This window comes from Rhipicephalus microplus, chromosome 9, assembly GCF_043290135.1.
Source record: "Rhipicephalus microplus isolate Deutch F79 chromosome 9, USDA_Rmic, whole genome shotgun sequence".
Taxonomy (NCBI): domain Eukaryota; kingdom Metazoa; phylum Arthropoda; class Arachnida; order Ixodida; family Ixodidae; genus Rhipicephalus; species Rhipicephalus microplus.
In genome coordinates, this window is record NC_134708.1 from 107,659,887 (window position 1) to 107,673,841 (window position 13,955).

The following is a 13,955-nucleotide window of genomic DNA, read 5'->3' on the forward strand; positions in this document are numbered from 1 at the left end:
CCCGCTGCTTAGCTCGTCGGTGTTCTCTAGAGGCTTCCTGACGTTTCGCTATGGCTCTCTTAATTCCCTTATCTCACCAACTTTTTGGTTTGTGTCTTCTTTTCCGGGGTGACTTGTCACGTGCCTTAGCGAGCTCTAGCTCAAACAGTCTGATTAGATTCGTGTATGTCTCCACTGTTTTATTATCCTCAGTTATTACTTTGTCAATTTGTTTAGTGGCTATTTTAATTTGCCTTTCTGAATAAAAATTTTATTGTATTTGCTCATCTTGTCTCCTTCCCACTTTCACTGCCCTTCCAAAACTTAGCTTGATAAGCTTGTGATCACAACACAGACTTTTGGAGCCATCTTCATCCATGTGCATTCGCCTAAGCTTATCATACATCCTATGTGACATCAGTGCGTAACCTATCGTATACTGCAGCTTTCCTACTCCCATGTTATTTGCCCTTCACACTTCTCGGTACTGTTGCAAATGATCAAATCAAGCCTTTCACACATATCCATGATCATTTTGTGGTCCGGGTCGGTATACCCATCTATATCTTCTTTGTGCGCATTCAGATCTTTTAGTATAATTCTCCTAACTCCTGAATGTCATTTGATAAACACTCTGCCACTGCCTGGTTTTCCTCTCTGGCCTTTGCTCCCGTCCACAAGTACCCGAAACCAAGGATTTTCATTTGCCCTGCCACTTTCCCTTTCAGCCATAAATGTTCCTTGCACTCCTGCTTAACCCTTTGCCAGTCTGTACTTTTATGAATGAATGCCCCAATACCACCCCCCTTTTTGCTGCCTTCTCTTCTATTACAATATTTCCACGTGTAGTCTGCATTGTTAGGAGGTTGTTCCATGTCCCTGAGATGTGTTTCTACAACACCGTATACCATTGGCCTCTCCTCCCTTAGGTGTTGTTCTATCTCTTCCTACTTGAGCCTGTTCCTACGATCCTGCAAGTTATTATACCCTATGTCTGAATTGGCTCGGCGCTCGTGGCTACGTCTATTTTTGCCCCGGACTCTTCCTATTTTAAACACTGGCGCCACTTTGGAATCGTATCTGTCCATACCACCTGTCAAAGAGTCCCCTTGTTGTTTTCCTCGTTACGAGCTATCCTGCACCGCGGAGGGCCCGCTTGCCCCCCAAAAAAGCTACTGCGCGTCCGGCAAGTCGCCAGCCCACCTCATGACCTATCCGCCCATCGAAGTGAGTTCTGTCTCGTTGAAAACCACCCAACCTATGCACCTTTCTGTTTATTTCCACCACCTCAAAGCCTTTTTCTCGGCTCATCCGCCATATCTCTTGGTTTGCGTTGACAATCGCTCTTTGCAGGTTGCTATCATGCACCGGTACCTCCGGTATCGTGCATATCACTACCTGTACCTGAGGAGAAGTGGCGCGCATGTCATCGACGCCTTTCACCAGTGTGGCTGCTAGTCCTGCTTTATCTTCATTTAAGACATCGTTTAAACCACCTGAAATTATCACGAGGTTTCGTCTATCAGCTGTTGTTTTGAGTTTTGCGCTCGCATGCCTCATGACTGCTTCCAGCTTGCGTCCTGGGAACGCCCCTCCTGCAACCCTCTTGTCACCTCTTACCGTCTCTTTGATGGCTTCTGTGCATCGATTTAAATTCAAGTCCCCGGCAATTATCACATGCTCTGACTTTTCAGCTGGAGCGTCCTCCACCTGGGGGTTACTTGCACCTGTGACGCCGCCTGCTTTGTCCCCTCCCAGCACCACCACTACTTCGCTAAAGCTGGGCTTTGCGACAATTGAACCGGCTGAACCTGTTTTTTTCGAACTTGCTTGCCCTTGCTTCTCCGCAGTTCTGGTTGCCGGTTCCCTACTGTTCTCTCCGTAGGCCGCTCCTCTGTTCCCCTTGGCTAGTGCTTCCTCGTCCGAATTCAGCCTTTCTCCCATAGCCCTCGTTTTCTCTTGCTCTGTCGCCAACGCAATCTCGAGTTCAGTGATTCTCATCAGCAGGTAACTCTGGGCAACCATCATTTTCTCCATTTTTTCTTCGACCTCACATTGCCTACACTTCGCTTCAGCCTCTTTTTCTTCCGCTTCTACACTTGGGTCCACTTTCAAAACTATACCACATCCTGAACACTTTATTGTCTTTTCAACCACGTCTTTTTGACACCAATTTCTCTATGAGTTTTCTGACTCGATAATTACAAAGCTCGAGCCCTGCCCTACAAAAAAGAGAAAGTCTAAGCTCTCCTACAAAAATTTGCGTGTTCAATGCACGTGCATCTCCCCCGCGGGGTGGCAAAAGAAAAAGAAACAAAAAACAAAAATTTAACACACACACACGCACAAACTAATAAATACCTGGTTACTGACCCCCGAAAAAGCCTTACAATAAAATAACTGCTACAGGGAATATAAGTGCTTCCCTATACTTATAAAGACAAGCTCAAAAAATGGAAAACAACTTATCTGCGCAGTTGATCGGGAGCGCTCAAAAAAAGACGTCCATCCACCGTGACAGTCCGAACCGAGCACCAGTCGGTTCAGAGTACCAGAGAACCAGTCCGAACCTTCGCCACTGTCATCAGCGCACCTTGTGGGATTGGCGCACCAAAGGACCCTCTCTGGCGTGCAAAAAGCGCCGCGGTCATCATACGCCGCCATTCTAGTCACCTTACCTTCGGGGTGGAGGAATCTAGGGCACATTTTTCGACCAATTTCATCGCTGAATTGGTGGCTGTAACTGTTAAAGCTGCATAAGTGAATGCATAAGGAACCCTGTAAGTATACCTGGCTGCTCCAGCTCAAAAGCCTGTCGATTCTTACGCTTTCGTCAGATTTAGAGAACTCTGTTGCATAATACGTAAACGTCACTGCGCGGGCTCAAAGATTCGTTGCACATCGCTATGGATCCAACTATGTATTTGCTGTCACATTCTTAGAAAGTACCAGTAATATCCGTAATCCTTTAAAGATTTCAATCCGGCATTTTAGTACATTTTTTGGGGGCGAGGGGGAGAGGTGTCAGGAGGGTTATGATAAGGTACCTCATGTGGCCTTTGAGCTTCGGCGAATTGGCCTTCAATGTTTGTTTTCCAATTTTTCTTTGAAAATTTGCAATCGCTTGGCTGTTCTGTGTACAGAGAATAGGGGGAGAAGAAGGCGATGACAACAGCAGTGCGTTTCGCAGTAACGAGGCTATGGTGGGCCAATTTGCTTTGTTGATTGATTGATATGTGAGGTTTAACGTCCCAAAACCACTATATGATTATGAGAGACGCCGTAGTGGAGGGCTCCGGAAATTTAGACCACCTGGGGTTCTTTAACGTGCACCCAAACCTGAGCACACGGGCCTACAACATTTCCGCCTCCATCGGAAATGCAGCCGCCGCAGCCGGGATTCGAACCCGCGCCCTGCGGGTCAGTAGCCAATTTGCTTTGTTTTGTAGGAGTTCCGGCATGCTTTGTCATAAGGATTTAAGGTCAGAAACCGAAACGGCGCGATCACCGTAGAAGACGACGAGGAAGAGCGCACTCACTGGCTGTGAAAGAGCATGTGCCAATGTTCGAGGCAGAGCAGAGTTCGAGGCAGTTCTCAGCTGGACGTCCTATCCAGAGAACTTGTGGACGTCTTCCGCGTGCTGTTATGTCCCTGCAATCTTGCTGGGTGACTGGCCAAAGGACCACGTGGTGCACTGCTGATCCAGCTGCCGCCCCTGACAGCTGGGCAACCGACGGACGAGGCCCGTAGTTCAGCTGGCCGACTAGCCCAGGGTTCAGGAGAGCTGCCCTGATTCCGGTCGCCGTCCACAGTGCCTGCGAATTCCAGTCTGCTGTGGGCCGCTGTTCCGGCTGCCCTTCCAGGCGGATGGCATGACCTTGGTGGGTTGCCGAGACGAGCGTGATGGCTGTTGAGCTACCGCTGCCCTACTGCTGCGGGTGGGGAAGACAGCCGTGAGAAGGCGTGGGCCGACTCACGCTGAGAGCATCAGCAAGCCAGAGGCGTGCCGTCCGGAGTGGTCGGTGAGGAACACGTCACAAGACAAATGCGGCGAGAGACTTATTTCAGGCGCGCATTTAAAAAAGGACTGCACCAGACAGCCTAACTTTAGATACGCGACATTAACATTTGCATTCTTGATTGTAAATATATTTTTATTTGTGTGCGTGTGTACTCGTTGATTGATTTCATTCCTTGGGTGGCAGTCCTGGGCCGAACAAAAATGTGTTATTGCATTGCAATCTGGCGAGCCTGCCAGGATACCGCTGCTAAAAGCATTGAAATAAAATACCATATCTCGAGTGCACTCTCACAGTAGTCGCATGGGCAGCAGAAAGAGCTCTGCGAATTTTCAAGCTGCAGCTAAAGCTTCAAAAAAGCGTAATTTCAGGCGCAGCAACAAACCATGAGCCTATGCATCTAGTGAAATATGCCTTTTTGGTTCTCAACCCACCTAAACCGTTGTTTGATGAACGACGCGATGACCTGCATTCATATTTGCAAAGGCTTGAGTGCGTAGCAACTGGAAAGGATTGGCCACAAGATTAATGGGCCCTCACAATTAACATGCATGTAACCGGTGAAGCATTAACAGTGATAGGCCTCGTGACTGCCACTGATTCAATGAATTATCACAAAGTGTAAAAGGCAGTGCTGAAAAGATTCCGTTTTACCACGCAAGGCTAACGTGAGAGTTTTTGCAAACCGTGACTGGAGGACGGAGAAGCGGCAAGGCAAATAGTTGCTAGACTACCAGGGTTCTTTGACCACTGGATAGATATGGCCAGTGTCCTGAGAACCTTTAAGAGCCTCTGGGATCACATTATCGCCGAACAGTTTCTTCATTGCTGCAATCTGAAGCTGACTATTGCCCTAGAAGAACGAGAATGGATGTCGCTTCAGCAGCTCGTTCCAGCTTGTGACCGATTCCTGGAAGCACAGAACCTTTCCAATATTGGCAAGTAGCAGCGCTAGACAAAGAGGCTTCTGAAGCATGAATGCTTCAGAAGCTCCAAAGAAAACAGAACTTGAAGTGTACGTTGTGCAACTGTATGTGCCATCAAGCTCATGAATGCATATTCAAGCTGAGGAAACGAGCGACCCAGAGGCGTGTCGTCCCGAGTGATCGGCGACGAACAAGCCACAAAGCAAACACCGCAAAATATTTTAATTTAGAGCCGTTTTTAGAAAAGCACTGCACGGAACACTGTAACTTCAGTTATGCGTCATTAACATTTGTATTTTTGACTGTATATATTTTCATCTATGAAGGGTCTACTCTCAACATAGTTCTTCGTAGAAAAGCGACAAAATACCAATAAATACTGGTGCACCACAAGGGCATACAATGTTCCCAACGCTATTTACCGCGTCCTTACAATCGGTTTTCAGAGGCTTAGAATTAGAAGAGTTTGGTATAAAAGTTAATTAAGAGTACCTTAGTAACCTACGCTTCGCCGATGACATCGCATTGCTGAGTAGCTCAGGGGATGAATTGAAACTCATGATCACGGCGTTAGACAAAGAGAGCAGAAAGGTAGGTCTTAAAATTAATCTGCAGAAAACGAAACTACTGCACAACAATCTAGGAAGAGAACAGCGCTTCCAGATAAGTAGCAGTGCACTTGAATTTGTAAAAGAGTACATATACTTAGGAAAGGTAGTAATCGCGGATCTGAACCACGAGATTAAAGAAACTAGAAGGATAAGAATGTGGTGGAGCACATTCGGCAAGCCTTCTCAAATGAAGACTGGTAAATTGCCACTGTCTCTCAAAAGGGAAGGAGTATAACAGCTGCATATTGCCGGTGGTTACTTGCGAAGCAGAAACCTGGAGGCTTACAAAGAGGGTACAGCTGAAATTGAGGACGACGCAACGAGCGATTGAAATGAGAGTGATAGGTGTAACCTTAAAAGACAAGAGAGCAGAATAGGTCAAGGGTGAAGGATATCGTACTTCAAATCAACAAGAAGAAGTAGGTGATTTCTTCAGCACTGGTCTTGCCCTTTTGTGTCGGTCTGTGATGGACGAGTGAAACTTGTCTTTCGGGTGGCCTTGTATTGGTAGGTTTATGTGTCGACGCACCGGCAAAAATGACATGCCATCATGTAAATGTGAAATGCACATATTTATATTTTATTTGTGACTCTTGTTTACCGTGCAATATTCATAGGTGTATCTGTTCTATTGTGACACATTTTTGTGTGGCTTTGTTCGTGTAAACCATCGAATGGACATGCTCTTTTCACGTCATCCTTTATCCATATTCAAGTAAATGAAGCCTGTTTTCTCATCGTCGTTATTGTATGTCTAAAAAAATTTTGTGTAAATGTTATTGACATCTATAACAATAAATTTTTCTACACAGGCAAGGCACGTAGCGCGTAGTCAGGATAACCGCTGCTCATCGAGAGTAACTCACTGGATTCGCAGAGAAGGCAAGTGGTTGAGCGGGAAACAAAGTCACGTGGGCAGATGATATTGGGAAGTTTGCGGGTATAAAGTGGCTACAGCTAACACAGTACCGAGTTGACTGGTGGAACATGGGAGAGGCAGTCATCCTGCAGTGGGTATTGTTAGGCAGATGATGATGATGATGATGATCTGCCTGACATATTTTTCATTTGTGGGTGTCTGCACTCGTGGGTCGATTGAATTTCTTGGATGCCGGTCCTGGGCCTAATAATAACCTAGTATTACATCTCAGTCATACTTATTCCCTCCGTTCATGGCAACAGAGAGATTTAGTGCCTGATACCCCGACAGGCATTCATACCCAAGCCTTCTTTCACAGTCTCCTTGGGAGCAAGAGGGAACAGAAGAAAACGGGGAGAAATAAAAAAAATCTGGACATTCAAAAGCGATGAGGTCTCCAACACTGAAACTCTCTGTCAGAGAGCTTTAGTGTCGAGGCCTTAGGGAATCTCGCTCAAGTATTTACATGTTTGTTTTTGTATTTACTATGCGTTTGGTTTGGAGTACAAGGCAACGCAAAGGTTTATGTACAGAAGGAGTTTTAGAGCCCCGAAAATAAAACAGAATTAGAGTGTTTCAGTGCTGGGAACTCCAAGTGATGTATGTACGCGTGCCCTTGCATCGCTTGGTGTTCGCAGTCATTCCCTTGTAAAATACAAAGAATGCAAGTTCTAGCGTATGCAAAACACTCTGAGGCCCCGGTACTAAACCGGTGTTAACTGTGGGCTGAAGATTACACTTTTGAACACATCGACTCATTACATTTACACGAGCTAGGCGCAGCTGTGGTGCAAATGACAATAACAGGCAACGGTGAAGTTTTGTGCTACTTTCTTTTAGTGACGTTATTTTTGTGCCCTTTGTGCTCGAGCTATTGGCAACCTTGTTTACACAACTGAAACAACAGACGACTGAAAATTACTCACGTCATCTGAGTTGTTTCCAGGGATCACGATGTCACCCTCGAAAAGCAGTGTCGATTCAAGAGCCTGGTTTCCTGCATTCGCACAAGAAAGGAATAGAACTTTATTTCCCATTCAGCATTGAGGATAAGACGGCGGAGTAAAAAGCCGCAATGAAGCATATTCATAACCTCAACCTGTTGGTAACTTACATGAAAAAGAAACGGCATAAAAAACAAGTAAAATAAAAATGATTTCAACAATAACAAAAAAACAAGAAACAGTAAAAGCTTAAGGTCAAGGAACACACAGAGAATATGTAAACGTATTATTGCAATCGCACACTAAAGAGCTCGTTTGGCGAAAATCTTGGTACCGATTTTGGTGTCAGCGTCGTTGGTTGTGAGCGGAAAATCTTCTTGTGTGTGACCGAAGAAGCGAGAAAGACGCAAATAAAGAAATCTAAAAAAACTCGGCATCCAAATGGGGTAGCACCCAAGCTACTGGCGTTGAACGCGGGTATTCTACCATACAGACACACATCTCCTCGTAAGAACTGTGAAAATAACTTCCTCCGTTTGGAAAAACAGCTAGCGACAGTAAAATTCATTCTTTACAAACAGACGCGTCCTGTACATATGCCGCACGATACAACACAAAATATCGCAGTAATATTGCGTGGTACTAGCGTACATTGCCATCGGGCGTCAGAACGTGTCATTATCGTTACGAATTCATTGTTTAAAGCCGGTCCACTTCTACAAAATCCACACGCACTAGTGCGCGTGTTCCCTCATGACCACGTACTGTATTTACAGCAAGTTCGAAGTGATTTATTGCACTAAGTGTTTAAAGTACGCACTATAAGGACAGGATATCGCTATCACCTTTAACTCCTAAACGCGAAGCTTAAGAATCCCCCACTTTTTATGCCTTTGTGCATACTCAACAAGATAAAATGTCCAATTTGAGAGCCACGTTTGGTAAGGTTGCGGTCGCTCGCTTTTCCCAGAGGATGAAGTGCAAAACGGAGCACTTCATCCGCCGTCAAATTTACGTCGCGACAACTCAGTAGTAGTGCAAGCATTTTGGGGTTAGTTGGTTCATAATTTGCTATAAAAACTGCGCTAACAGGCACGATGAAGAACACACACATACCACGGCACTTTTGTTGCCAGTCAGCGTCGTTGGTTTGTGTCCTTTCTTCATGCCGTCTTTTGAGCGCTGTTTTCTGCTGTAAACTAAGTTCTTCCGGATACAGCCGAATACAGAAGGCATACAATATAGATGGTGATATTCTCTTACGATAATTCTTAGAAGAGACTTATTTTGGTGTTTGATGGATGGCTGAGGATGCCGTGAATAAGTGTTCTTTTAACGCGTAGTAGAGTTCGAGAGCGCTCACCGGACTTCAGCCACAGTAGTAAGAGCTTAGCCTCGACAATACGCCAGTAAAGTTATGTGTCTTCACATGCTCCAACGTGTGAGGTTCATAAGTAAGGATTTCATACGCTGACTTGATCAAACGTATCATCATGTGCATGCAATCTAGTGTGTCGGTGGTGCACGCGGTATTCGAGGTGATAAAGTTGAATTATGCAGTTAATTAGGGTGTCTGTGTACTTAGGTGCCACAGCCATATCAAAAGACATGGCGATTGAAAACAGCTGCTTGTGCAAACGCAAATGTTGCACTTAGCAGGGAGATTTAGCGGTGCCCGTAATGCCTTACCGTTTCCGCCACCGTACTGCCACGCCACGTTAAACTTACCCCAAACCGTAATCATTTCAGTTTTGTAAAACGTCAGTGCGTACGGTAATACGATGAGATAACTATAGCGAATCATACAGGTCTTCGAGACTCGAATGTCAACATGCCGACCACGATGGTACAGTATCCCCTTACATGCCATACGATAAACCAGTAGTCCTAAGAGACCACAAGGCCAGCGACATAAAGCTACTTTAACAATAGCACAAGGGGCAATATACCAGTTATTTACGTCAAACATATTCGATGAGTGTTGAAGAGCAGAATTACACTTATGTGGGAAAAATTCAAAGATTGGGGCGGATTCATAGCATGTCATAACTCATGACGTCCGTTTAACTGTGGCTAGCAAACACAGGTGATCATTATCCAACAGTTAGCTACAGCATTACCTAAAAGACACCAAGACTGACCAGGTTTGTCCACTGTGAAGACTTGGGAGTAAATACGATAGATTTATTACAGTAGATTTCAAGAACACAGATGCTTAATTTTCATATGTATACCTCTTCTACGTTACAATCTTTATGATGAATTTATTGTCATGCTTTACGTCTCTTGAAGGTTTTTTTCTCTAATTTTGTCCACAAATTTTTATCCTCCTTTTATTGTACAAGACGTTTTCACAAAACACCTCTGGACGTACCTGGGTGTGGCCATACTGGTGCTGCTAGAATCGCACGCAACGCGGACATCAGCAAAAGCGCAGCAGTGCAGGTCAACGGTGCGAATCCCATGTTGACAGTCTATTCGGCTCCGTCACGGCGAACTAAGCCGTCTTCGGGCGTTCACTGCAGTCGGTGTCCTGGCAGCGATGCTCTCGATGAACTTTAAACGTTGTGATTAGATACACACGTGTTTGCCAAGGTCACGAAGCTATGTACTCGTTTAAGCGCTTCGGACTGCTCCATGAGCGGGCGCCGTTCGCTTGTGTATTTTCAGACGCGTGGCCCACGCCTCCATCATTACGAATTCATCCAGTGACAATACTTCCGATGTTCACGCATGATGTCATGTCCTCCCGAGGACGTCAACGCCGCTAGCGGATGCGAATTACTGGAAACGACTTCGATGGCCCTCTCAGAGTGATAAGCGTATCAGCTTGAGCGAAGGCGTACCGTTTTTTTTTTTTTGACGCACGCTGATATGACGACAGCGATACGCTCCGATATCGCTGCAATTGTTCAAAGCTCTCCGTTTTGTTGACACCGCATTCGCGTGCAAGTTATGGTAGCGTAATCACTGTGCACAGCCATCGACACAAATTCACTTACGCAATGGGTCATTCTTTTAAATTCTGACACCTGCTTCTTGTATAACAATGTACTTATTGAAAAGATTGAACGTGTCTAGAAGTCACCCATGGAAAGCAAACACATACTGTTGAAGTCACTCTCTATTTGCTAAAATTAGTCTTAATGCCTAAATATTTGCGATATCATTCGACCTATTACCAACAAAGTTATGACGTCACTATGGAAACCCCTTTTGTACCAACGTACGCCGACATTTTTATGCATCAATTGCAACCAGAGCTTTTTGAATAATCTCTGCTAAAGCCCCTTGTTCCCTTTCACTACGTAGATGAGATATTTATTATAGGAGAAAGTGACGTAAAACAGGGAACCCGTTCAATAATTATTCGAAAAACTTCACCCTTTCGATAAATGCACCATGTCCCGTTCCTCTAGTAAGCTTAGCTTCCTAGACACGACAGTGTTTACTGAAAGTGTAAGATATTTATCGAATGTACTTGTTAACAAGAATCGCTTGTGGGCACCAAATGTTTTTTTTTCTGTGTGTTTAATTTTCACGTTCGCCGGCTCCGTGCCTGGAAGTTTACAACGAAATCTTTTTATGGGATCCCAACGAAGGTCACGTGCGCCGTAGTTGTCCGCACCCACTGGTGTCCGTGAAATATCAAGTAGATTAAAAATTGCCCGCAGCTTCCCTCGGGGGAACACTGAGGAGGATGCGGACCATATAATTGGTTAACGGGGTGTTAAAGTGCGACTTACTTGGGTCGATGGCTAAATTGGTTAACGTGGTTGTGAAATGGGGTGTTAAATTGCGACTTACTTGGGTCGATGGCTAAATTGGTTAACGTGGTTGTAGGAGGGGGTGTTAAATGAGTGAACACGTACACACGTATGCGAAAGGGCGGCGCTGGTCGAAGGGACGTCGATCATTGTGTTTGTGGATTCGTTGGAATTCGTTTCACCGCGACCTTGGACGTCGACGCGCCGTACAAACCAACCGACGAGCGGCAACTGAGCGAGCGAGCGCCGACCTTGAGTATATATACAGCACGACGGCGCATTCACTGTCAGCTGTTGAATGTTCTCGAAGCGCGACGCCACATGCGCGTCCACTGGAGAATCAGGAGAATTGTAGATGTCGAACGTGGTGTGTAGAGGAGGAAGGGTGCACAGATGGTGGAGGAGTGAAGCGCGCGCGGTGTGTAGAGGAGGAAGGGATGCACAGATGGTGGAAGAGTGGGCGACGGCGCGACGGCGCATGCGCGCGCGTCAGCTGTCGAATGTTTGAGAAGCGGTGCGGACGGCGCACTACAAGGCGCGAGTATAAGATGCTCCGCATCTAAAAGAACTAACTAAATCAAAAGCACCTAGTACATTATGGGGTTCAAATCCGGGTCTACCACTAAGCCCCACCGGTTTTCTCTTTCTTTATTGCCTGTTGCGAGAAATTTTGTACACAAACAATGACGTGAGCGTCACAACAACAAATAGTGACAATCCTACTAGAAAGACACTTCAAATTTCCTAAGAACTGTGAAGGGTTCCACCCTCTACAATCACTCAGGTACAGACTCCTGTGCTTTCTTAAATTCAAACAATTTTGACATGCACCGTCACAAGTACATTGTTGCGGGTCTTGCATCTTGATCACAGTGAAATCTTGCCATACAAGCCCGCCATAAACGTTGGAGGCCTGTTAACATTATGAAGTGAAACGGCAAGCTATCCTCATTATCTATCGAAAGAAATATAATTCTGTATAGATCCAGTCGCAATTCCTTCTTTATTTTCCTCTGCAATATATGCCCGAACATTGCTTGGAGGCACCGAGCCATGCCTATGCTTGAAACTCTGTTGCAAACTGGACTTAGGCAGGCTTGATATCGGGAAAAAACCTAAAGAATTACGTTCATATGAGTGATAACGCGTTTTACAACATCAAAGCAACAGCGAGGTGCCATGCAATGCGCATTGCGTAACGAGTGGGTCCTCGAATGCTCCAACCCATTACAGAAGCTTCGGGCATAATTGTTCATCTTCGTCAGCAACATCATCACAAAATCACACCAAATTCATTGCAAGCGTGTATCGGGTACTATGCTTTGCCGAAGAATGACGAAGGATGGTATAGTGATAATATCTTCTTTCTTATACATCATTTTTAAATGCAAATGCATTTCTTATTCGGGTTATGTCAGACGTCCGTCAGGATCCGTCCACTGCCCTCTCGCATAGCGAAATCAGCGGGTGCGCGCGCCCCTAGCAACCGGAGCCCCCACCATGTGACGCTTCAGCGTCGGCAGCTGTTAGTAACAACCACGAGTGCGCGTGCTTATCCTCGCCCCCAGCAACCGAAGCATGTAGCGTGAGAGAGTGTTAGAGAGGGTAGGTGCAGTGCTTCGACGCTCCTTGTTTCGCCGTTCTCTCTCTCTCCTCCCTGCACCTCACTCTAGACAATTCTCACACTCCACGTCTCACTCTCCCGCGAAGTGTTTCTCCAGAACTTAGCCAACTAGTGTGCCCTGTGAAAGTGTGTGTGTGTGCACGACCCACAGACCTCAGCCAGCTCCCTTGCATGACCATGGATGACCAGTACAGGTACAGACCTTCCGAGGACGCGAAGGCACTCGCGCAAGCTATGATACCACCGCCAGGAGCACTGCCAGCCCGACCTGTGCATAACCTCAAGCACAAACACGGCACAAGCTTTGGTGGCATTCCTTTCGCCCAGCTAGAAAGCCTGCCATCATGTACTCTACAGAAGTCCAGAGAAAACATGGTGATAGCATGGAAGACTGCTACCGAAGACGCTGTATGACACTTGTCACAGGTCCCTCGCGGTGCACTCATGTCTACCAGTGCCCCCACTTCTGCCACACCACAAGACAGCAACCCAATAGCCACCAAAGGCGCAACTGCTGACAAGCACGCCCTTCCACCACTGCCCAAACCATCGCCGGAAGATGAGATGGACACGTCCTCGTCACGGAAGCGTCCCCGCTTCGAGGATAGCAGCGATGTCGAAGCAAACACACGGCACAAGCTGGTTCCAGGCCCCACCTCCCTCAAGGAGAGAGTGACACCAGCGCCGACATCTCGGATTCCTGGCTGTACTTTGATTCTCAATACATTAAAGACTCTACCGACAGTTCTGCAAGCAGCACTACGACTGGGGTGGCCTCGGTGATCCAAGTACACCCCCTGCTGGGACCACATGCCCTTCAGCTGTACCTGCCGTTGATGTTCCTGAGGAAAATGCAGAAGAAGGGATGGTCGAAGCGCCTGGCCACGAGACCATGCTTCATCACCCCGCCGCGGCTTTCCTGAAGGATGCCACAGGTGCCCGTAACACAAGAAACCCTCAGAGGAAGAGGAAGAGGAATCGGCGCAAGAGGAGGGCATTTCCAGTTTTGCAGAGTACAGTGGTTTCCCCACCCTCCTCTGGGAACCAGTACACGCCGACCAAAACCACGGGGCCACCCCCTGCACTCCACGCTGCCCCCAGACACGTGGCTCCCCCTACCAGCGAGACAGTCGACGATGAGGGTTTGCAGACAGTCTACTCCAAG

The 13,955-nt window shown here is 46.6% G+C and overlaps 1 protein-coding gene across 1 annotated transcript in view; it reads right to left on the reverse strand.

Moving 5' to 3' along the window:
• The window catches only part of LOC119163097 (astacin-like metalloprotease toxin 5), a 71,357-nt gene extending 61,179 nt beyond the window's left edge, over nt 1-10,178 (reverse strand). The window contains exons 1-2 of the mRNA XM_037415030.2: nt 9,774-10,178; nt 7,382-7,452 (exon numbers count right to left, since the gene is read on the reverse strand). Coding sequence (XP_037270927.1) covers nt 7,382-7,452; nt 9,774-9,864 — 162 coding nt within the window. The 5' untranslated portion in view covers nt 9,865-10,178. The remainder of the gene's footprint in view (nt 1-7,381; nt 7,453-9,773) is intronic.
• Between the last annotated feature and the right edge of the window lie 3,777 nt (nt 10,179-13,955).